We start from the raw sequence: 26,207 nt of genomic DNA on the forward strand, positions 1-26,207 counted from the left end.
TTGTCTCTCCAAGTTTTCAAAGCACTGAGGCTAATCCCCACTGACTGCAGTGTGTAACTCAGCGTTTTGCTTACTGCTTCGTGGACTGCCAAGGCCCAGCACTATCCACTCTGTTAATATTTCAGGTTAGGTATGGCAGGACATGCCATATTTGAAGATGAAAACAGACAATTAAGTTAGGCATAGAAAAAAAGAACACTTCCCCCCCCCCTTTTTTTTTCTATTTTGTGCCTGAACTTAACAATTCTTAGGCAACTCGGATTCAAGGTGCATTTTGCAGTAAGATCACAGTATCTGGAAGGAGAATTCCTCATGGATTTTAAAGTGTTTCTGTTGGATTTGGATGTGTTTATTGGGTAGAACCTTTGGTTTTGAGTTCCTAGACTCAAAATTACCGGGGCAAATTAGAGAAAAGACAAGTGCTTTTTCAGCATGTTGCAAAGACTGTTCCACACAGCTGTGCCATGTGTGGGATATCCACGTGGATAACCTCAAAATTAGGGCACAAAGAAAAGCCTGGCAGAGTTTTAGATCCTGTATGAATGGAGGTGAGAGCACTGTCAGCCTTTTCTTGGTCAGTGCCCAACGATGGCATGATGGCCTGTTGGCATTGTTGTGGCAGTGTAAAAGTGGCCTTTGTTTAAGTGAAAACTGGCTTCATTGGATTTTCAATAGTAAGAACCATTTAAGCAAACATTCTGTCCAAAGCTGCTCGTGTTGTGGGATGTTCCCAGTATCCCACAGCTGGCAGCATCTGGATTATTTCATAGAAGCTCTCAGCATGGAGGACAAAGAGTCAAGACTCTCTGAATACTTCAGGATAATCTTGGGGGTCTTTTCTAACCTTGGTGATTCTGCAATTCTGTGTTTGAGTCAATGCAATAGATGTATGCACTAGGAGGAAAGCCAGAGATCCACTGAATTGTTTTTGTCTTATGCTGTTATTTATTCTTCTGTAATGTAACCAGTATTTAATATGATGTAGAACATAGAGAAATAAGTGTTTTATATCATTTGTTTTCAGTTTTATAGGCAAAAATTCTTATAATAGCCATGTTTTATTCAACTGAAACAATTTTCTTTCAGCCCAGCAGTTTGTCTCCCTATGAAGAGCTTTCTTTACCTGCACTCACAGCAGTGCAGAATTGGAAGGACTAAACAGTGTGTTTCATACCTGCTCACCATTACACCGTCATACAGATCCTCATTTCTGCACTTTGCTTAAATCAAATGTTGTGAGCTGTGTTTGTATCATAACGAAGCTCTCTTTGGGGTGAAGTTTTGTATGTATGTCAGCAGGTGGAGATGGCAGTACCATCTGGCCTCAGCTACTGATTCTGTGGCTGTATGACACACTACATGTGTTTTCCCCTTGAGATGAACTTTGTGCTCATACATTCTGACTTTCCTGACTCTCTCTTGGTTTTCCTGTCCTCATTTCGGTTTCTTCCTCATACTTTATTTGTGCATGCATTCCTTGCCACGCTTATTACATTTTTCAGAATCACATCTTGCTTCCCGTAACTGACTCTCTTAGGCTGCTCCCTCCTTCAATCTCCTACTTCTCATTGCAAAGGTCCTTCTGATCTGACATCCAGGTTCTCATACTTCTCCTCCATGCCTCTGCTATTGCGCTCCCTCAGTTCTTCACATTCTTTCCTTGTCTATAGTGGAAGCACAGAGAGCAAAAGAAGCCTCTGGCCGCCCATAGCCCAGCTTTCTGCCTCTGCTTCACATGGCAGGAATTTCTGCTTCGGTGCTCCTTCTCCTTGCTCTGTTCTAGTCTTTGGGTTCCCTATAGTGATAACTGAAATAATTTTCTCCTGCTGCAAGCACTGTGTAGTTCTGTCTAAGTGCAACACCCAACACTCCTCTCTTTGGCTGTTTAACCACTGGCATTCTCCCACTGCCAGAACCTGGTGGGCATGCACCATTTCTGTTACTTTAGAGCTTTGACTCCCGTTCAGCCTGGCTAAGGTGAAAGCTGTAACAAGCAGACAGGGAAGGAGATTTTTGCTACTGCAGGTTGCCCACAGGTAACTTTAAAAGCTTACAGATAGCATTGCTACATTCTGATAGGCGTGTTCCGTAGTTGTACAAAATGAAGAGGCTGTTGGAAGCGGTGGATAAATGTCTTGCAAAGATGCAAAATCTGATGCATTAGCATGCAATGCCTTGAAACAGTTCTAAGAGCAGAGCTGAGAAGGCTGCCTCTGGCACAGCCTGCTGCTGCCAGGGGAATGCTGCCCCTTCCATTACAATTCACCTGGTTGTCTCTGTGGAGTTAAGACATGGGGGAATTTTGTTATTCCTGCCACCACAAGCAATCAGGTTGTGCCTTCTCTTCACGATATAAGCTTGGTGTAGCCCTACCAGAGTGAGTCGAATCCAGAGTGTTATAAAGCTCAAGCTTTTAATGAAAGCTGAGAGAGAAACTTGGATGTCTGCATTTTGGAGTGGGAGGAGGTTCTTTCTCCTCTTGGGGCTCAACGTAGTTCTGGCAAATGGCCTTGGACTGAAATTCTTGAGAGAGCCACGACAAGCAAGCCAGGGCAAAGAGGAATGTTTTTTCTCCCCAGCTAATTCCTCCACATAAAAAGGGCGAAAGGTTAAAGATGAACTTTAATACTAATGAATTTCTGAACTTCAGAGCAGTAATATGTCAGAACATTAAAAAAATCAAAATAAAAAATGGGTTTTTTTGTTGGCAACAGTAGGTTGGCTTTGTAAGCATATGTATATATATATATATAAAAGTCCTGATTCTTTGTAACCTTTTGGAGAATGGGAACTTTTAAATATGAAGCACAAACATTAAACAATCCACAGTAGGGTCTTGGGAGTTCATCCCATACTTTTCCCTTTGCATGCCCTTCTGTATCTTTCCATCTGACTGATGGAGTAAAATGGGGCCGACTTTCATGTGAGCACAAGTTCTCTTTGCCCTACTTACTGACTGCGACGGTCATTCCCGAGGTTAATTTCCTTCTTCCTTCTGTCTAGGAACATTTCATGCAGCTTAGCAAACTTCCCATATTTATACTACGGAAATAATTCTGTTGATTCAAACTGCCCCTTAGAGCAACCACTTGACAAATCTGTTTGTATATGTACGTTCACATGTTCAAGGGGAAAAAATTATCACGCTGGAGTTCATTTAAATGTAATTGGCAGAGTTAGAATTAGAATTACCCAGGTTGGAAAAGACCTTGAAGATCATCAAGTCCAACTGCAGCCTAACCAGTACCCTAACTCTAAGTTGAAATACATTTAATGAAGGCTTTGTTATCTGATTAGGTTTTGTGGTACCACCCTTCTTGGGCCGGTTGTGTACCAACAAGGGGTTGAGCTGTCCTTCTCATGTTACAGATTATCTGTGCTGATGGAGACTTCAGACTTTTACATTGCTGTGACATGTGCAAATAGGTACTTAAGCTGTGAAATACAAAGTATGACTTGTAAGCATCACCAGGCTGGGGTGGCCAAGGGGTTATCAACCAGCAGGAATCCACCCCAAGGATGAGCAGAGCTCCAGAAAATATGACCTCAAAGGACAGGTCAACTGTGCGTCTTCAGCATATAGAAGTAAAGGCTGAGTGTGGGAGTACAGTTAAGGGACAGGAAGATGATTTGCTACAGAAAGACAGACAACAGTCTGTTTTCCGTGGCCACAATAAACAAAGCAAGAACCAGCAGGCGATAGCTACAGGAAGGAAAATGAAATAGGGGAACCTGCCAGGTGATATGAGATATATTTTTGTCATGATATTGCAGCTGCTCTATCACTGGGTCTTCACAAACAGGTTAAACAACAAGACTGGAATCACCTCACCTACTGCTGAATCCCAAAGGAGAGAAACTGGCATTTCCAGCATGTGATCCATCTGACCCACTTCCACCGTACCCTGGCAGGAGGCAACGCATGGTAGAAAATGCCTGCTTCCCTCAAGGGGCGGTGAAAGACTAGAAATCTTATTCAGGGCTAGAGGTCTGTTTAGTAGGTGTCTGAAGTTCTGTGTCACTAACGGGCCAGAGAGTTGATTGTGTGCTGGTGGGAATGGAGATGGGTTCTGTTAGTTGCCTCTTGACTATGGAGGAAATTAAGACTCTTGCTGCAGGTCTGCCTAACAGAAGAACTGCTTGTTCAGTTGGATGACAGTGAAAAGAGTGTTAGTGTTCAGCGGATGAACAATTTTGAATTAGATACTGAATAATTAATTGTAACTAAGCACACAAATAAATGGCCAGTCGATGAGCAAATTGGCCTTCGTAATCAGTGATCGAGAGTAGAAGAAGCTTGGAGGCCAACTATCCTGTACATTTCTGATTATGGCCCTTGCAGAATAGCTTTGGTGAAACTGAAAGCAGTACAAACCACGGTTGGGCTTCTAGTCGGGTTCTCTGTATAAACAGAAGATTCCACATCCTGGGCTCAGCTCATATGCATTGCTTTTACTGAAGAAATATTAGCAAAAATGTCGTCATTTTGTTTGTCTGCAGCAGAAAATGGCCAAAAAGAATTTTGAATGGTGTCCCCAGAAGACTCTCATTCAACTCTTGGATCCAGAGAAGTTCAAGTGCACCAAATAGCCTGAAACAGCACAAATTCCTTTCATGCTGTTGATAAGCTGCAGAATCAGCTCCAAACATTCAGCCTGTGTCATAATGAGGGCACTTAAGAAGCTGGCAAGTCTTCAGTCAGCTGCACAGCAAATGCAATTACAGAACCCAGTCTTCCTTTAAAGGCTTTGGATCTTCAAATCAGATGTAATGAAATGGACTGCTGTGACTTTCCCTCACCTTTTCCAGGGCAGTGCTATTTTCTTTCATGAGATGAGAATAGTGAAAAACTAATCAGTGAAGGTTCTTATAGTGACAGTTTATCTTGCCTTGTACAACCACTTAGAAACATGTAGTGCCCCTCATTGCTGTGCTGACAACCTGCAGCAGTCCAGGAATGGCAGCAACCATATCACCAGTACATTTCACGACATCTTCCTTACATCTCCTGTCCCTGCCCACAGCAGGGGGTTGGATATCTATGATCCTTAAGGTCCCTTCCAACCTGCGCCATTCTGTGAGACATGCATGCCTGAATGCTGGCTGGGGATGGGGACACTGGGAGATGCTAAGGCCAGGCTGGGGCTGCCCTTGGCTTTTTCTAGAAGGCTTGTGCATATTTACATTTTTGGGTTGGAGTATGTGTGGAGGGGGATGAATTCCCCAGTACTTCATCCTACACCTTGTGTCTGTGCTTGGATGGCTCATTTCTCTTCAGATGTCTGTTTTACGTGCATATGAATTTCACCACTAATGAAAAATCCAGCAGGTGTTACTGAGGGCAACCTCTGTTCCCTTCCTACTTTGTTTCCTTTCTATTTTTTCTCTTCTGTCTCCCTTGCACATCATTCCCTTGTTCCAAACTCAGCAGCAGGTTGCCAGGCACACGGCTTCTTGCTGCATTGGCCAGTTATATGTGTCATGCCTGGGATAAGCAGGGAGCCATGGCCTGAAATCAGAGCAGCTGCCTTCCATGTGTGGCTACAGAACCACAGTGCCAGTGAAAGCTGTAGCCCAGCACAAGCACCTTTTCAGCTCCTGTGGCATTCATAGGGTGCAGGAACACATTCCCAGTCCTGTGGATCTGCTTTTGGCTGCAGGTTCCATTCTTCTCTCTGTTGTATCATTGTCAGCCCGAGCAAGCGTATCAGCTGAAGTTTCATCTTTAACTGGAATATGTTATTTTGTGTTTAACTGAGCACAAAAGTAATGCTTTGAAAACACACCTTATGCAAAATAATGGTAAATACCAACAGCAGTAAATCTTTGGTTCCCTTCTGCCTCCCGTCCTCAAGTCTACAGCATTCTGCAGGCACAGGAGCTGAGTGCCACCTGACGACCTTCAGGTGGGACAGGAGAGAAAGGACTGCCACAGTGGCAGGAAGCCCACGCCGTGCTCAGAGAGAAGCAGCTGCCCCTGACAGCAGCTGTGTTGGAGTCATGCTTCTGCACAAAGATTTCCTCGAGGCATTTAAAGCTGCACAGAAAGCTGACTAAAAGCAAGTGGTTAATATCAACCAACGTTTCCTTCTTGCCTAATGCACTGATTAGAATTGGAATTTAATACTTTTTCTTTGAAGCCACGAATTCCTTCCCTTCAAACTCACTTGTATTTATTTAGCTGAACAGTGGTTATTATAGTGGGAAATTAAGGATGGACGCTGTCCTTTGGAGTGAGCTGGGGGTACCCCTCTGATTCATTAAACACAGAGGACACGTATGTTTCATTTTGAAGTTATTTTACCCAGTCACGTGTGGAAATTCCCAAGGCTGTCGGTCCTGACAAAATTGTCTATCTGCCTCCAAAAGAAAACGTGTACAATTAAGTGAATTTGTAATCCTACTTTTACACTATTTGAAAGAGACCTTCCCCTCCCAGGGACGTTACTTTTGCTTTACTGAAGCTTTAAAATTTAGGAACGTGAAAAGCTGAAACATTTGATGTGTGTGTAGCTGAAGATGAGGCAAAGAACCTTCTGGTGAACTCTGTGCATTTTTGCCCCCTAATTCTCTCATAGAAGCTTTACCCAAACTGAAGCAACAACTTTGTGTGTGCTGATACAAGAACAGCTGCACGGCACTATACCAGAGGTTCATTGAGGCTACCCAGCATCCTGCCCCTGCAAGTGTCTAGGAGCTGAGTAAGGGGTGGAAAAGCACTTAAAGGAAAGTCCTGTCCTGGATTCATAATAGCCATAAGGAATTAACAACTCAGGGATTTCTTTAACCAAACACTGGCATAGTGTTTCATAGCTGCCAATGGAGCTAACCTTCAGGAATGCATCCAGTTCCATCTTGAATACACTTACGCTTTTGGCTTCTACGGCATCCTGTGGCAAATAGTTCTGCAATCAAATGACGTGCTGTGAGAAAAAGAATTTCCTTTTGGTTTAAATCTGCTGCTTATCTCTTCATTGGTGCTTGGTTGTTCCCGTGCTTTAAGAAACAATGGGCAATTATTTCTTATTCCTTTGCCACAACATTTTTTTCTTTTTATAAAGCTTTCTTGTATCTCATCCTGTCTCTCTAGTAAGTTACCCTTTTCAGTCCTTCCTTAACTGAACAGCCATTCCATATTACATCCTTTTTTGAGATGTGGTGAAGACAAGCCACGTACTAGATATCACAATCTGAGGAACGTTTCCTCTGTATTTACCCTTTCACTAAACGTTCAGTGTGTTTGGTGTCTATTGCACAGAGCTGATCTGAGGTGTTCAGAGATAGGTCTACTACCAAACCCCAGATCTCTTTGTTTAGCGTTAACAGCTATCATGTCCATCCTTATATAAGCAATTATGATTCTTTTCTCCCATGTAACTTCAGTGACAGAGACTTTTATACAACTGATTAGCAGTTACCGAGATATGATCTCTCTGGAGCTGACTGTGACCTGGAATCCCAATGTCTTTTGCACTGCTGATTTTTCAGAACTACCAAAAGAGCTGTATTTCTGTATGTATGTAGTGATTTGTCCTTAGCTGGTCATTACTTCCAAATTTCAAGCAGGCTGATCCCGTTTCTATGGCAGATGGAATGCTGTTGTCCAGCAGAAAAGTGCAATGACCCATTACAGGCTCCATAACTTCTTCAAGTTATCATTTACTTTTGGGGTCCTCTGGAACTATGTAAAATGCTCTGGCCCTTTCCAATTGGTGATTTCTGGCAGAGTTGCAGCCTAAAGCTTCTTGTCTTCTTCCTGTCTTTTGCAAGTCACGCTGTGTAGGTAACACAAAGAGAGATGGAGCTGTCGCCTCTGGCAGCTTTCCTTTGGTCCACAGGAAATGCTCATGCTCAGACAGCATGCCTTTGTTTGAGCTTTGCTCCTCCAAGCCAGTCCCATGCAATTCTTCTGGTCTTGTTGGTAGATGAATCTGTTCTGGTTGAGCACTGTAGCAGCTGGGTATTTCTGACTGGGAATTGTTTGAGGATGGGCTGAATCCCTGGAAACAGCAAAGGCAGCTCCATCTGCTCAGGGTGCTCACTGCTCAGTTATCATTTGAAAGGTCATAAGGGCTGTAATAGGTGAAACTGGCTCACGCTCCTGGGACTGTTTAGTTGCTTGGGCTGACTAGGAGTATTGATCGAAATGACTATTAGCGCTTTCCTTTTGCAAACAAACTCCATTCTTCTTCAAACAACAGAGTTTTGTTCAGGCAAAAGAAGTGGCCACCTTGTCTTTACACTCAGTTTTTAAATAGCCATAATTAAGGCCATGCTGACAGGCTAATTGGGTTTCAGGTTACTCCTCACAATGTTTAGTTTCTATCTGTGTGTGCCTGAGTACTGACTGAAACTGTGCTTGTGTCGGTGACTTATCTTTGTAGCAGCGGGCTAAGGGTGAAGTCACAAAAAATCGGCGCTGCACACATACCATCTAATGCCTGCAAATGCTTTTGAAAACAAAAGAAGCCTACGAGCTGTTCTAAGGGTAATCTGTTCATCAGTCACAAGACACTGCTTGTTATCCGGATTTTTCTGTTGAAAATAATACTTTATTTCCAAGCGGGAACTCAAAAAGGTAACAGAACAGAATCAAAGTGCAGTTCTGTAGCTGCCTTAGTTCCTCAGATCCATTAGCAATCATTCTCATCAGCTGTGGGTGATTCATACTAAAATGTGTCATCTCAGTCCTTTTTTTGCAGCAGGCCCTTAGTGCATGGTGACTTTACAGGGTGCTTTCCTGCTTTGTCTCCTTCTGCTCTGTAAACTACAGGAAGTGGGATTGAAAGTATTGGATGTTTCTGTTGCGTTTTGCTTGTCCTATTTATGTCACTTTGCCACCGAGAAGGGAGGAAATGATTATCAGGATGAAAGAAGCGGAGTGGCTGGAAATTCATCTTCTTCATGTATGTATTCTGTGGTTTCTTATACTGCAAGCAATGTCAGACAGTCTGCTGGTGTCACCCAGTGGACAGAGAAGTTGATCACAGATGAGTGTCCTCATGTGGAGTTTTCCTTTTTGCAGGAATAGCTCATTTCTGATTGATAGAAATAGCCCTAACTTTGCAGTAGCTGAGGTGAGAGGATATCTGCAGGCTCCTCTGTTCTAGTGCCATGGTCACTGCTAAAAATGTACAAAGCGAACGCAGGATGCAGCACTTGTTCCTCACCGCTGTTAAGGAAGTGGACAAAGACTTCCCAAACATTAATTTGTGGGAGCTCTCCCCTGCTGGGAGAAAGTGACTAAAATAACTGAGTAAACAGTGTTGTGCAAAGATGTGAGGATTTTTAACATCCAATTGTAATGCAGTTCTGTGAGATGCAAAACGAGATTGCTTTGTCTTGGCCTAATGATAACTTGTGACGGACGTGAACAAGACCTGGAGAATCCTCTCTTCACAGTATGGCAACAATACATTGTAAGACACACAGTGCGTGCCTTGCATGCAGAGCTTTGATAGAACAAACCACCTATGAAAAATCAATTCATCTCCTGCAAGAAATTCTGATGCTTTCAAACCATCTATGAAAATAATATAAGTGCTTGAAAACCAGCTTCACTCCATTCTTCATCTTAGACTTTCTCCTGATGTCCAAAGGGTACTTCTCAGAATGCTGTTGAAGATATTTTTTCTCCTTTTTTACAAACTGAAACACACTTCTGTGCAATATGCCTGAAACTTTTTGCCACAGATGAAGTGGGGGATGGGGGTAAGATGAAGTGGGGGCTGCCTCTAACAACGTTCGCAGGAAGAATTCGTGCTTCTTTTCTAATGCTGTGGCAAGTGGAACAGGCTTCTTACCCTTTGCAGGTGGATTGACAAGACCTGATGTACCACCAACCCTGAACTGTTAAGAGACAAATGTGAGGCTGCCATGCTCACAGCCTGTACTCCTGCAGGAGGAGGAGCCTTCTGCTCTCCTGCTGGCCCAAATACTTGTGGCGTGTGGCAATCCCAAAGTCACTTTTTTGAACTAGATAACAATAATAGCATGACAAAGGTAAATTATTGACTGTAATAGTTTTAACATACCAAAAACATGCCAGGAGCTACATTATGTCTCTTCTCCAACAAGGAACCTTTATGATCTGTAAATGCATCAGCAGAGGTGATGTCGTATTTGAGGAGGCGAAAGGAATCCAGACAACCCTGAAAAAACAAGGGAGTTACAATGGCATCATTAAGTAGATGAAAAGTTTTGCGTGACCAATTAAGCCAGCAGTTCCTTCCAAACAAGTTCTTAAGAACTCAATTGCATTATTTTTCTCTATCAGAACAGCAATGGTTCTTGGCGGTATATATTTGGTGGCAGAGGCTTCTAAATGTCTCAGTTTCTGTTTGAGAGTATATTCCCCTCAGAAGATCTGCTCCTCTGATTTATAAAATCAGATGCCTAGTTATGAGAGCAGGACTGGTAGCTGCTCAGTGTGCAACATCTCCATTGATTTGCCATAGTCCTTTGGAATTCTTTCTTTCAGATATCTTCAGCCCCTACAATTATTGAGCAATATTGTAGCAAACAGCTAAACAGATAATAACTCCAAAAAGGATCTTGAAGTGCTCTACCACATGTAGGAAAAACAGTTTACTAATAAAACCCACCTGAGCACAAGGCATACTTCTGTGTTTGTTCTGCCTTTCATACAGCTGCTCCATTTCATCTTCACTGGGATCTTTTCTTTGTGAAGATGAGACACAGACCACTGTAATCTGCTCCTTAAAGGCTACTGTGTTGTTAATGAGGTGGTCATACTCCAGGTCTGACACATAGGGAATCTGATGATTGCTACACCTGCATGTCTTCCCTTCCTCCCCCATTACAACTCTTCGAAGCACAGCAGGACAGGCCATCTGGGATGTGACCCACAGCTTGTTCCTGTCACAGAGGAAAAATACAGGGGAAAGTGTGAGCAAGTCAGATTGCCAAATAAATCAAGGACAAGTTGAGGAATCATTTTCAATCATCCCTTAGGCCCAGGCCCTAAGGTGTGCAGCCATCCAAATGTTTTAGGTATTTCTTAAAGGCCTTAAGCAACCACAAGTTCTGTGAAGCTGCTGGCTTCTGCAAAAGCCCAGCCTCTGAAACCAAGCTGAGAGAAGCAAGAGGGGTGTGCTGTAATCGGAGGAGCTAGCCCAGCAGGCTTCGGTAGCAGCCAAGAACTGATGTCAAAGGATACTCCCTTATCATTAGAAGGTCTCATAGTCACCTCTTACCTCCAACAGCTGACTGTAGTACACTCATATTCATATCTCTGAATATATACATGCTACAGATGTGCGTTGGTTTTATTTGTCTTCCCCAGGTGTTGTGAAGAGTAATGTGTTTGAGAAGCCCTTTGGTTCTCAGGTGGGGGAAGGGTTCTGTAGGTTGTTTTGGCCCGTAGGCTGAGGCATGCAGCAGAAGTGCCAAAACCCAGAGCATTACCTTCACACAGCTAGTGAAGACATAATGTCGCTGTTAAGTTCCTGCCACACTACTCTAGTAAAGCATCTTTGAACACTTCTCTATAGCAAGAGCAAACCCTGTGAAAGGTTAAGGGAGTAGGAAAAAAAAAAAAGAATACGAAGCCCACAAGCCTCCCCCAGGGCATTCTGAAGGTGATGGAAGGATTGTTGCTGTATTTGGAGATGTTGGATCCACCCATTAATGGCTGTACCAAGAGAAAAGCATTAAAACAGAGGAGTACGCCCCTGTGTTAAACATTTGCTGTGCATCTATTGTGCGGGAGGGTTCTGAAGGAAAAAGGAGGTCAATCTAAACTAAATCGACCAGAGAAAAGAGAACATAAGTGATCTCAGGGACAGCAGGAGAAGAAGGAAAACTTTGGTTTTCAGCTACATGTATGTAAAACAAGATCACAGTTTCAGCATCCCACGAGCAATCATAAAATGCTTGAGTTTTATGATATTTCTTCTTTGTGAGCCAAGCTACTGGCTGCTCATGTGAAATTAAAAGCACTTTGTTACTTTAATTGTGCTTCCTTAGTAAAGTTATCAATAAATACAAGCTTGTCTCAACGACAAAAGGGATCCTCGAGCCAAAAATACAGTAAGAAATTGTGGCAACTTGTTTTCCTGTTGTAAAAATCTGCAGGCACAGCATGAGGGGCTGCTGTGGGTTACTTAGGTTTGAACAGTTATTTCTGTTTTCTTCTCCACATGCAGCATATCCTATGCAATAGTGGCAAGAGTTGGAGGCATGGGTAACATGGGGACATTCAGTACATTCCTCCTTTTACTTAAACTGAGCTGACTTGTATGCAGCCTCTCTGTTCTTATATTGCTGTTTAGTAAAGCAGACCTGTAGGAAAGAGTAACAGCAAGCACACAAATGTTTAATGACAAAACAAAACAGACAAGGGTCTTGCATTATTAGCAAGATATGTCTGAATGGGTGAAACCAATTGCAAATAACTGCAGAGGAAGATGCAAACCTCTTTGCTTTAATGGACTGAATGAAAAGATATTTGTCAGGGAGAAGCAGATAATTTGAAATGAAATACAAACTGTGCTTGAAAAGACTTGGGAAAGTTGCTGGAAATAAACATCTCAGTGAGCTCTCAGAAAGCCAGCATGGAGCTCAGATTTTCTAGACATTATAAGTAAGAGGTGATGGCACTTGGAATAGCAGAGTATCATCCAAGTGTGTGACACACAGGGTTCACATCTTCATAAATGCTGACATAGGGAGGCAGTGCACCCAAACACACCTTTTTGGAAGCTGCTATCACAAATGTAACATAGAATTTATAAAAAAAAAAGAAGTTTCTTGTTGAAAGGTGTTTTTTTAAAAAATACCTATTCTAGGCATTTTTTCAGACCCTCCCAAGTGCAATTTGCCATTGCTGTTGTGCTTTTAGAGTATCGTACAGGGATACACCAAGGCTCTGAAATACTACTGATAATATGGAAAAAGAATGTAAATTCTTTCTGTATGGCATAAGTAAGCAGTCAAGAAAGAACCATTTAGTGGCTTGGAGGAATAGTTTCATTCCTTACTCTTCTCCTTATAATTACCTGTGGGGGTAAGAGTGTGGCTCCTGCTGCATGCCAGATGGAAGAGTCAACTTCATTTCATCTAGGAGAGGACAATCTGACCTGGGAGCTTGGCTGTTCTCTTTCCTCTTCCCTTGTGATCTCTGCATTGCGAAGGTAACTGGGAGAGAGTCTGCAGACTGAATTGTACCTTTCCTTAAGGGACGAAGAGGACGGTCAGATATTTTCCTAATGCGTGTGCAGCCGATTCCTGAAACACACCACCACTGCAGAAATCAGCGACCTTGATTTGGTAACTGATGGTGTTTTGTGTGCTCATATTTGCGAATCAAGTGCTGTGTGATCCAGACTGGGAAAATAATAGTGAAAGGGGATCACAAAATTACAGAATCACAGTGGCTGAGGTTGGCAGGCACTGCTGGGTCCATCTGATCTTACCCCCTGTTCAAGCAGGGACACCCAGAGCAGGGACACACCAGGCTGCCCAGGCCCATGTCCAGGTGGCTAATGAAGATCTCCAAGGAGGAGACTCCACAGCCTCCCTGGAAAATATGAAACACTTCCAAGTGTTCAAACAGAACCTTCTGTGTTCCAGTTTGTGCCCACTGCCTCTTGTCCTGGCACTGTACACCACTGAAAACAGCCTGGCCCCTTTGCACCCTTTTTTTTCTTTAGGTATTTATAGACATTGATGAGATCTCCCCTGAGCTTTCTCTAGGCTGAAAAGTCCCAGGTCTCTCAGTCATTCCTCAAATGAGAGGTGCAGCTGTGCCCTTAATCATCTTGGTGGCCTTTCATTGAGAAACAGGCCGCCTGCAAGCCTCCTGCCTAGTTTGGTGCTCAAGTCAGCAGTGCTGGGGCTCTCTGATGGCCAGGCTGGGGCTGACTTTCAGAGAACTGTTTAGTTTACTCCAGAGCCTGCTGAGACATAACCAAACCCATACAACCAAACCTCAGCTGTTCTCTGACCATGCCTGACCTAGGGCTTTCTGGTAATACTGCAGCCAGTCAACCACAATGCTCCAGATCTTCTTCTGTAAATGTCTCAGCTCTCTGGTTGCTCTGATGTCATTCACATGGCTTATGGTTGCCTCCAGAACTTCATTTCTCCACAGCAGCTCTGTCCTTTTTGGCTTTAAAAAATATCAAAGGAAAAACAAAATGAACAATGTAATGGTTCCATTTAGCGTCCAGTGGTGCTCACGCTGTCAGAGCACTCAGAGATACAGACACCTCCTGACTACAAACTGTTGTCAGAATGCAGTGTAACTCAATAATATGTACTTTTAACTGAGACAGCCATCACTAGAAATAGTTGCAGTAGTGAATTCTGCCTTCTTCTAACCCGGACAAAGGAGACGGCACATACTGAAACGCCGATGAAAACTTTAGTGACCCCTAATTCCAGTGGCCAAAGAAGACAGCGCTTTGCACTGTGCAAAGGAAAAAGTAAGGTGGGACACAAATGAAACTGCTGTGTTTTTCATTGCATCACGTACATTTTTCATCCCAGACAAATGCTTTGAACATACAAAGTAACAGCTCAACACGTGTAGTTACGTTTTACACACAGTAAATCACCTATCAGTACCTGTTTGAAAGAGTCCTTGATAACTACACAAACAAAATGTATAGGCCCATTGGAAAAATATAAATATAGATTTGAATTAATATAAAATTAATTCCACACCAAATTCCTTCTTCATTCCTTAAATTAGATACCTTATATAAAAAATACACATTTTCTCTCTATATATATATTTGCTTGTTTGCTAGTTTCAGCCAGAAGGTTGCCATGGCAAGACTGCTATGGTTTTATTTCTCCTTCCCTAATTCCTTACACTGGAGTAGACACCAGGTAGCCCGCTTTCCTCCACAGCTGTAGGATTATCTCCAGTTAAAAGTGAAGTTTCTTTTTCATACTATGCCAGATTTTGGTCTCGTTCATTTCTTGCATGAGTCAAAAACAGCCCATCTCTTGCCTCTCTACTTGTGATTGGTCAGTTTACCAGCTGAAGATTCATGTAACTGTTTTTCCTTTTTAACAAAATCTTAGTTTGCATGTCAATATTCTGTATCCTCTAAAATTGTGGCATATTCTATCGTGCCACCGTGGGACTATTAATTTTAGTCTACCTGAAGATACTCCTCATTCAGATTTGTCCCTGTGCAGTAGGTTTTACCTACCCACTTCAAAGGAAACCAACACGAAGTCTCTGTGGCTAAATATTTCTGAGGGTTAGAGAGACAAGAATCAGAAGAATTTCCTCAGAATGAGCCCTATCTCACTTTCAAGTCTTTCCAGTGGTTTTTCCAAATCAACTCAGCTATGAGGAAAAGTATTTTATCCTGGTAGAAAGCAGAAATGAAAACACCAATGTGAACTACAGTATGACAAGCAATAGCAATACGGCCAGTCTTAAAGATCTCCCCTTTTGTGATGCTTACTTAGGGCAGAAAGAGGTGAAAGGATTAACTGCTTTCAAAAGATAAAGCCAGCAGCAGGATATGGATCATGCTGTCTGGTGTCCATCTCCTTGTTATGAAGCCCATGGCTAGTGTGGGAGAGCCCTTGTTGGGGCAAAGAACTTTCACAGAGAATGTATAGGGACGTGAAAATGGCCACTAAGAAAATTCACCTCTAAAAAAACATTACTAGTCTTATAAAAAGTCTTTCACAGTGCAGGTGCTGAGGCACTGGAACAGGCTTCCCAGTGATGTGGTTGATGCCCCATCCCTGGAGACTTTCAAGGTGAGGCTGGATAAGGCCCTGGGCAGCCTGATGCAGCTGTGGTGTCCCTGTTCATTGCAGTGGTGTTGGACTAACTGGCCCTCAGAGATCCCTTACAACTCTAAGGATATTCCATTATTCTATGATTCTATTATTAAAACCTATCACTTGAAAAAAGAAAAATAGCTGGCATGCTTCATGGGCTGCAAAGAGAGCATTTGTTTCTTCTGCGATGATGGTTCAGTTTTCATTCGAGGGGATTTACATTTTTGTTGTTTGGAGAAGTTGTACAGTCTATTGCCTTCAGTTATTTGGATTGCTGACAACTGCAGAAAGCAGAAATATTTTAATTGCTTTAAGAGTTCTTTCTTTGATTTTTTGGAAGAGAAAATGATTGATCGGTATATATTATACATATAAAGAGATTCTTGCTGACTATAACTATGAAGCACTTTTTAAGTTCAAAATTCAGGGTGAAGATAATTTTAATGAATAGGAAACAAAGGGTAAAGTACAAAGGCAAATGCTGATTTACCTAAAATTTTAGATTATTTGTTTCCTGTTGTACAGATACAGTTATACAAAATGCCACCAACTGCAGCCAGTAATCTGATGTCAGCAAATGTCACCTTACATCCATTTTTGCCCAGTAGTGTTTAAAAAGAAATAAATGTGCTTCGACAAGGGAGGACAATAATCATAGAGTCATATCACAGAATCATAGAATGGCCTGGGTTGAAAAGGACCACAATGATCATCAAGTTTCAACCCCCTGCAATGTGCAGGGTCAGCAACAACCAGACCAGGCTGCCCAGAGCCACATCCAGCCTGGCCTTGAATGCCTCCAGGGATGGGGCATCCACAGCCTCCTTGGGCAACCTGTTCCAGTGCATCACCACCCTCTGGGTGAAAAACCTCCTCCTAATATCTCACCTAAACCTCCCCTGTCTCAGTTTAAAACCATTCCCCATTGTCCACCCTTGTAAACAGCCATTCCCCCTCCTGTTCATATGCTCCTTTCAAGTACTGGAAGGCTGCAATGAGGTGTCCCAGAGCCTTCTCTTCTCCAAGCTAAACAAGCCCAGTTCCCTCAACCTTTCTTCACAGGGGAGGTGCTCCAGCCCTCTGATCACCTTAGTGGCCCTCCTCTGAACTCATTCCTAGAGTTCCACGTTATCCCTGTCCTGAGGGCTGCAGGCCTTAATGCAGTTCCCCAGATGGAGCCATAAGATTGTGAAGTACCATATACATCTAGTGTATGTGACTGAGTTGTTTCTAAATGAGTCAGTCCTGAGTCTTAGAGAGAGGAGACCCACATCAGATTAAACTGATTTAAAAAGAAAGCTCTTGGTGATGCCTTCTTCCTAGCTTTTTTCTGACCCTCCCTCATGCCAGCAGGGTAACTGAAGACATTTTGACCCAGACTGTACCTATCTGCCGTATCTCTTCTATAAAATTGGTTCAGGAGGAATTTGCTACATCAGCTATTTCAAGTCAAATTCCCTTAAGGTAAAATTTTCCACCTCAGTGATGTGTTAAGAAATGTTTTGGGTGTAAAGAGGTCAGAACTGGTAACTGAATAAATCCTGAACACCTATTGAGGGTTGTGAATGAGCCCAGCACTCCTGCTATTCCACTTCTCCCCATTTCCTTGTAGTCCCTCAGAGCAGCGACCCTTCCAGTTCCACCAGATATCCATTGAATTAATGATCTCAGGAAGCCTTGTTCTGGTGGCGTTTCAGATGGCAGTCTTACAAGAACTCAAGGGTAGCTCTATTATTGTTATGGCCCAGACTTTTCTGGAACTAGAAGGAATAAGATGTTGTTTCACATCCCAGTTTTACGGAGGTATTATAGGCTATATTAGGAGTCTCTCATCTTCTTTAGTCAAAGGATTGATTAAAGAAGTTAAAACTGCTAAAAAAGCAGCAGTCCATCTTATGAAACACAGATGATGGAGTGATCTTTGTTTCCAAACAAATGAAAAATAGGTCGTTTTTTGAATGTATTCGTTTACTACCTTTATCTTCCCTCATGTAGAATGTTTCCTTGCCCACGTCAGTGGAAATGTGAATGAGTGAGAAGTCAAGTTCTTCAGCTAATGGTGGTGATGCTACATGAAGTTGCTCCACAGGTCACATTCTAACACCTAAGCCTACAAGCTACATATAGTACTTCTGTATACTTCTTTTATGAAAAACCATTTAAAATCTTGGGCAAATTGAATTTCTGAGAAGTTTAGGAGTTAATCTAAATTTCTTCTAAACTCAATGATATGTACATACATGCCTCTTATAAACCCACAGTACATGTTTCTACAGTTTCTAGACTAACTACTTACATATCTAACAGGAAGAAGGAAACTAACTCTGAACCGGCATTGTCTGTTTTGTTTTTGTTTTACATGGATGATAGATTTCTTCTGCTTTTCCAACAACTGTTTCGTAACTATTTTTTCCTGACTCCCAAATCACAAACACAATAATATCTGTTCTAACAACATGTATTTCAATCCAAAACCGAACTAAGAGTATTTGCCATGAAGATGTCAGGCTTTGGCTAGATGATAAACCAAGCTGGACAGCCGGCTCACTGCACAGAAATGAAGAAAAGGAAGACTTGGATCAGGATTTCTTTGGGCTTCAATCAGTACCCCATCTGCAGCACAAAATGTTATAACCACCTCGCATTGGGCTAAGTCCATGCACTTAATAGGCCACACAGTTCTACATAAATTACAGATAAAACTTAACCATCCTTTCCAAGCAAAAAATGAGCATGGAAATGTATGAACATGCAACTGCACTTACAGAGTAAACACTAGATATAGTTGAAAAGGATGTAATCACCAAAAGGAGTTAGCAGAGAATTCAGTAAATAATTAAGCGGGGGAGGGAAGTGTAAAATAGGAATATAAGCAGGTAGAAAGCTGTGTCCCTTTGGGCCATATCTCTAGTAGGTGGACATCAGCATAAATCTGCTTTCCATTCACTCTCTGGAAGGTCTAATTTGATCACTCTGTAGCACTACTCTTAGTGCAAACACTGGGAAGCATATTAGATAGGAAAGCTCATCAGATCCAGAATCTGCAGAACAGACGCAATGAAGTGCAGTACTGCAGCAGTTACAACATACCGATTCTTCTAACTGCGGAAGAGCCGCACCCCGCGGCGGTGACAAAGACAAGCACACACTTTCATGTTGCCACTTGTAGACCAAGCTAATTGCAAAGCGTCCTGCAATCCTCACTGCGATGAATTCATTAACCTGAAAGATCAACAAAGGAGACTTACTAATTCCGCTGTGTTTTCACATTTATGGTGGATGGAAGAGCTCCCAGCCCTTTGTCTGGATGGCTCCTGCCCAGAGCAAACATCATGAGACCGTGCATGAGTTGGATGGTGATGCTCTGTATCAGAAAGGCAGGAGACACTTTCAGAACCACTTGGGAAAATGTGTCTACTTCTACTAAGGCAGAGAAGCAGCGGAGTCAGACAAGGATAGACTCAGGAGAAGCCAGTCTGTGCTTGCCCTGTAACTGCTGTTGTTAGTGAGAGTAGGCAGTGTTTGGGCTGTTCGGTCACAAGAAAAAGATTAGTGTTTTGATGCACACAACGTGATTTATTGAAATAATGGTCACCATAGCCTTTAGCATTGCCTGTGCACACAGCCCATGAAAAATGACCTGCTGACACCAGGCAGGGCTCTTGGAACCACTTTTCCTATCATCTATTTAATCCAGTTTGCATCACCTGTTTCCAGTCTCTGACACTCCTACTCATTCAAACAGAGTAAGAAGTTACATTTGTTTTCATGTGACTCTTGAAATGTGTCCATTTGCTACAACACATAATTCACAGCAACATTCCATAATCTGTACTATTTCAAACTGCTTCAATAATTACCTGACATAATCTTTACAGACTCTATCAAAGTCAAAACTGCAGATAAAGCATGATATTTCAGACATCTCAAACTCTTGCAGACCTTAGTGAGTAAACAGAGGACAGTATATAGAACATATCAAACCCAAAGAAGAATGAGTATTTATCTATATCAGTCATAGCAGCTGTCAGATTTTCATTGCCATTTGCTTGTTTGAAGTTACTCCTTCCTATCAGCAGCAGCCTGGGCAGCATGAGCCAAGCCACAGAAACCTGTTATGAGTTTAACTACGTCATTCTGTCGGTCTTACATCTGCCCTGTGCAAAACACCAAGGATGCCTCCAGTAGCCCTGCATTAAGTGGAAAGGAAGAAAAAATCTCCTGGCCCAACCCAAATAATGTGTCTTTACCAACTCTGTACCTGAAGGCATGCTTACTGACTTGGATTAGCAAGTGTTTTACCTGCCTTTCTGGTAATTTTGCAGCATTTTAGGCTGAAATCTGGTAACCACAAAGCAGTGGCTTTGGTTACAAAGAGGCTTTTCACAGACCTCAGTGGGAGCTGGATCAGGACTGAAGTCAGGCAAACAAGTGCCTGATACTGAACGTGCCCCAGAGAAATGTGAGAAACAGCTTGTTTATATTGACAAGATAGAAAAGACTCCCTTCCAGCAGGGAGGATGGGCTTCTTGTTTGTTGAAATCCTGAGTTACAACAGTTGTAGGCAATCTGATTTTCTTTCTTACCCTGAAGGAGCAACAGGAGTTAAAAAAAAAGAGGTAACTCACATAGAGGTTGTTTGAAAACCTATTCATTTTAATGCCTGTTAGAGAAGAAGAAATATAAGCTCTGTGTTCCTTACAATTCATACACCCCAGAGAGACTAAGAGATGTGGGGAGAGAAAGCAAGAGGTAAGAACAGTCAAAAAGGTAAAGCTTTATAAATTACCTGTGCTATAACTGGCTGGGCAAGCTTGCCATCCCGAGGCCATTTCCATTCCCTGACCATTTCTTCATCTTTATTAGTCACCAGACCTCCTTCCTGATTAAACATCATGGTTACAGTGTTGCTGTAAATAGGCAGAAATGTGAAACCTGTTTTTCCTGGTGTATCTCAGGAAAACCTTAAACAATCCAAGAATCTTGCTTTGATCTAGGAGTCTCTAATTAAAAGGCCGCTTTGCATAGTCACTCCTTCACCCGGCTCTTCTCATGCTACAGGCTTGTGAGGAAGGTATAAATCATTATCCTTTTGCTACAGACAAAAGTTAGGGTTAAATTCTTGCATTAACAATTCAAAGCAGAAAGAAGCTGGGGTCAAACAGTGTGATCTCATTGCCATTATTTCCACTTACCGCTACAGTCCTGGAAGTTCTAAAACATTTCAAATTTGGCTGTAAATTTTAAGGAAGAAACAAATTAACTAAAATGGCACATGGATTGTATTGATGTATTAGCCTTCAGCTGGCAAGTCTCAGGAATATTTTTGGATCTTTAGCCTTAATATGGATGGTTCACATTTTACTGGGTTATCTCAAACCTTAACTGAAGAATATTGAATTTATGTCCTTAATAGAAGAGATATATTGAGTTTTCACTGTGTTTTGGAAAACAAATACACAGATCATAACAAGAGCAAAGAAAGAAGCATGAAGAATCCTGAGATTTTAGCTTCGCACTTTATATTCTCTATTATTTTTGTTTGCTTTTCTGTAATAAAAAGTTGGCCAGTATAGGTAAATCGGGCAGGTGTTATTTAAATTATTTAATGAGAATTGTTTTAAATATATATTTTTGGACACCTGGACACTTCTTGTCAACAAAGTTCCTCTCCTTCCACTACCTGTGAGGGCACTGAACTCTTTTCAGTGCTTTTATACAATGTAGTTAACAGAGTACTTTTGGGCTGCTCGAACACCTAACGGCATTGGACTCTTAGAGGAGAATCAGAAAGGATGGGTTTCTTCACCTCCAGGAGACATGAACAAGTTGGAAGGGGTCTTCTTTTATCTTTCCACACTTTTAGATGTCAGCTTCCTCTAATGCCAGACTCCCCGTGGACTACAAGTCTGTCTGTGCAAGTTTGGTTATGCTCAGCTTTCATTCTTTAGTGAAAAAGAGTAGATGAAAACCAACCAACCAAAATAAACCCAGCCCACTGTCAGACACCAAGTTGAGTTATAGAAACTTGTGTTGCACAACATACCACTTTTTTCATGTCTATTCTGGTTTTGAACATTGCTCAGATCTTTGTATAGCTTCATGCTCAAGGCTCTAATTTGCAGAATCAAGCAACAGCTTGTAGTACATCTGCCTACCTGTTAGGAAGATAGATGCTGCCGTGTCCAAAAGGGGTGAAAGTTCCAACTATAGAATGATCTGGAGAAGGGCTAAATATGTTGGTATACATCCCCCCACATGGGAGATTGCAGCAGCTCTGGCAAACTGCAAGATGTTCAGATGGATAGCTAAAATGAGAGTCAAGGAGTTATCATTCTCTTTCCAACTCTGTAGTTTCTGTTACTTATCCATGCAGAGAACACAGGGACTAACATCATCTGCTCTAAGACAGGGTATTGGGTCCATGTGCATATGAGAAAGTGAAGCTACCAGCCCAGTCATCTCTTTCCTCGAATAAGTGGATTGGGAGTGATAGAGGATGAGCAGGCAAAGCTCTCAGTACAAAATTCACCTTACTAAACTAACACAAGGTAGCAGGCAACTCATGCTGGTATGGGTCAAAAGTGTCCTTTGCAGGAGCAATGTATGACTCAAGTATGTTTATGAAGCATAATGTCTCCTGTGGACTTGTAACAGAGCAGGCTTGCACAGTTCCTAATCCATTTTGATGTTTGTGACTGATTAAGTCGTCCTTGTTGAAGACAAGGTTATACTCTAAATAGGTTGCAGCCTGATGCTGTAAATTTAAAACTGCATTTTTCATTCTGCTTTTTATTTATTTATTTATATTGAGGCCATTCAACCCACCTGACGCACACTGGGCTTTGCTGTTGTAGACTGACTATAGATGTGGTACCGTATAAACAGAGTTTGATAAGAAGCCCAAAGAATAAGGTCTTGTTCTTTCACTGGATTTTGGAAGCTGTTCAGCTACATGCTGTGTGATTATTCTGCTGTAGAAGTCCTCCCCCTGCCTTTCACACTTACAGGAATTTAAGTGAGAAAGGATATTAAATGAAGGATGAGCCATCATTCAGTCTATAGTGCAGTTTTCTCTGTGCCGTGTTTGCTCTCTTGACCACTGGAAAATTAGCTTCGTCATATGGTAGCTCTGATGTGACAGTCCTGCCAGCCTGAACCTTCCATGTCCTGGGGAAAGTTTCTTCTCTGTAATCACCATAATGCCGTAGAATAATTGGTTTGTCAAACCCAACTTCTTTCAGGTTGGACGCTTGCTCTTTTCTGTTTACATGAGGGAGGACAAAATATATAACTCTGATTAGTTCTTGCTAAGTGGAATTCTTGGGCCAGGTTTCTGTTGATTAAGAATGAAGTTTGACCTCAGCAGAAAACATATGGTAGTTTCTCAGCTACAAAATATCACACATTACTTTCATATACAAGTCACAAGTTACCTGTGGTTAAGCAATAGAACTGACTGCACCAACCCTCCACACCCACACACAACAGAGATCCACTGACAGTGAGGGCCAGCACTCCTGCTGCAGAGTAGCCCACCCGCTTCAATAGGTCACTATCACCATCCTGGATTACATGCACTCACTGCGTTATTCCTTTTTCCTATTATTTATTTCACCTTTCAGAGAAACAACATTTTGGTCCCGGATCATAAGAAAGAAGCACAGAGACAGAGTTTGAGGCTGGCTGAATGGCCCCAAATCTAACAGACAGACTGTTAGCCCTGCCAGCCTTTGGCTGACATTCTTTTCAATGGGACTTTCTGTATGTACTGTTTTACATGTACGTGAGTCCATGCATGCCTTCTTTTGCTCTTTAAGCAGTTACAAAAAAAACCATGCAGCTCATCATAGTAGCACTAGGCAAATAAAACCATTAAAGGAAAAAAAAGAGCAAAAAAGCCAGTCAGTTTTGAGGAAAGCTAATTATGTAAAACATTAGCGGATAGAAATCAAAGGAACATTTCTGTCTTTGATCCAAAATTTCTTGCTGTTTAAATTTCACCATTAAATATTGCTCAGTATAAAGTTTTTGCTGACAAGGCTAAGCACGGTTATTCAGGATCACAAAGCCAACTTCCATGACACTGACACGGTGACATCATTAGGGTACTGCAATATGAGGGGCATCACTTTACTTCCAACCCAGTGGGACAATAGGGTCTGCAAATGCTGGAAAGAAAACATGCTCAGATACTGTGAAAGGGAACACCTTGCTTGTTGGGAGGCCCTACCACTTTATTTGCGGCATAAATGTTGCCTTCAATTAGATAATTAAGCAAACAGACCGCAGAGCTTTTGGGAACAGGGATCTGGTAGACTACAGAGTAGTTGTGCCAGAGGTAAGGAAATGCATTCTCAGCATTTGCATGAGCTCTCTCAGTTCTTAACAGCTACCTGGCCTGTATCAAAGCCCACAGTCGGACAGAATAAATAACATATACATTTTAGAGTGTTCTCTAAAAGAAGTACATGTAGGACGTGGCATGTCTTGTGGGTGGGAAGACAACAGTTTTAATGATCAGAACATAGACTGTTCCCAGGATAAGCCACAGATATTAAGCTTAACTGTCACATTGCTTTTCTTTCATTTTGTTTTACAATCACATTATACAGCTATTGGAAGCCAACACAGGTTGGTCAAACAAAGCCAACTCCAGTTTTTGCTCCAAAATCAATTATCTTGGACTATGGGTTACTCAGTTCCCCAAGGATTAAAGCAGTGACAAAGACCCATTCCGGGAATAACGTGCAGTGTACTACTGTATTGTAAATGTATATCCTTACCACTTAGTGCGAGTTTTTACACAGCCAGTAGCTGCTAAATCTATTCTCATCAATTTTCAGCAGCAACACAATGCTGGTTTCACTCAGTCTAAATCAGTTTTCAATTTTCTTTTTTGCCAGTGTACAGGAACTGTCACTTAAATAGTACAATATTTAATAGCTGTGCTGTAGATAAATTATACAGGTTAACTTTGAATAACTGTCCTTGCAAGTAATTAATGCTTATAGTTATCAGGGAATATTTTCTCTTTTAAACTCTGCCTCGTTTATAAAATACCAGCACTTCTTCTTCAGGTAACCGATCCAGGCAGGGCAGATGTTAGCTATTTCAGACATCTCCTGCTTTCCTTTGAAACTATTTTAGCAATATAGTCAGTATAAAGAATGACTGACTAATTTGGAGGCCACCATACATTTGTAACACACGGCTAACTGTCTGTGGTGAGTTGGCAGGGTTGTGAGTCCATCTTGTGCTATGCAAAAACAGAAGGTTTAAGTGTAAACAGCAAGAAGTCTCAGTCTCAAGGCCTGATTCTGGCCACAGTATCTTATGGCAGCCCTCTCTCAGGCCCTGACAAGAAAACAGGCTACAGATCATTGCATTATCATAATGCTAAATAGCCTTAATGAGCCACGGTTTCTATTGCAAAAGATATACGACCAGGTTTTCACAACTACTGGGAAATTTATCTGCAGATTAATCAAAACTATTGCCTCACAACTAATCCCTGAAAATACTTCTGTTGGGATTATCATTACCTTCCATTACCACCAACAAAAATAAAAGCATGTTTCCCTTTCATGAACAGTGGAACGCTAAACTAAACTCTGAGAGTTTTCAGAGCAGTAACGCTTCCCCACAAAGTCTGTTGGTTTGGTTAAGTGTTCTACTGCATAAAAATATTGCCATGTACTCTAACTTTGTTTATGGAAGTAAAAGTCTCAGCTTGTTACATTTGTTTTTGAACTTGCTCAGGTCTCTCCAGTGTCCACACATCAGGCAGATCCTGATAAACATCTTCACACTTTGAGTCAGAAAGCTGGAAAATCAAACCTAGAGAAACAGAATGAGAGATTAGAAATAGATGCGTAAGTAAAGACTAATGTGATGTTAACCTTGTTCCGTGTTACTGTCCTATGGAAAGTAAGGTTCATTCGTATGCATATATTGTGCTGTAGCTTTGAGATTTGTTTTCTTAAGCAGATTCTTTGCCTTGGAAAAAGGAGAAAGAGGTAGTACATATCCTGGGTGTCACTGTTCAGTTGGTCTACAGCCAGACAGCTGCAGGATTGCCACTGTTAAGAATGTAGTGTAGTGCTCCTATAAGACAGGAAAGGGTAGAGACAGTTCAGTGGGAGCTGCTTATCTTCACCCTTCAGGCATTCACTTGTGATTAAGAAATCTCCAGCAGCCGCCTGACTGTACAGTGCATTGGCAGATCCTCTGGTGAAGTGCTGGAGGATAGTATACAATGTCAAGATGACCAATGATCTTGAGATCACTGAGCAGAATAAAGAGGCAGCCTGTGGACACAAAAGCTCAAGGTGGAATCAATAATCTTGCCAATTCAGCAGCACAGTGACACCAAGGACACGCAACACCTTAGGAACACATTTCCAGATGGTTCAGGTGTTCCTTTGTTACAA

The 26,207-nt window shown here is 42.0% G+C and overlaps 1 protein-coding gene across 1 annotated transcript; it reads right to left on the minus strand.

Moving 5' to 3' along the window:
- Window positions 1-1,565: 1,565 nt before the first annotated feature.
- On the minus strand, window positions 1,566-22,076 carry LOC140249204 (uncharacterized protein C3orf20 homolog). The gene is made up of 8 exons (XM_072330632.1): window positions 21,933-22,076; window positions 20,564-20,684; window positions 18,865-18,996; window positions 13,978-14,131; window positions 13,101-13,248; window positions 10,605-10,878; window positions 10,035-10,151; window positions 1,566-1,664 (listed from the first exon to the last, which is right to left on the minus strand). Exons 1-8 carry the CDS (start codon window positions 22,022-22,024, stop codon window positions 1,566-1,568), a joined length of 1,137 nt encoding a protein of 378 aa, XP_072186733.1. The 5' UTR covers window positions 22,025-22,076.
- Between the last annotated feature and the right edge of the window lie 4,131 nt (window positions 22,077-26,207).

Source organism: Excalfactoria chinensis, chromosome 1 (genome assembly GCF_039878825.1).
Source record: "Excalfactoria chinensis isolate bCotChi1 chromosome 1, bCotChi1.hap2, whole genome shotgun sequence".
Lineage (NCBI taxonomy): Eukaryota > Metazoa > Chordata > Aves > Galliformes > Phasianidae > Excalfactoria > Excalfactoria chinensis.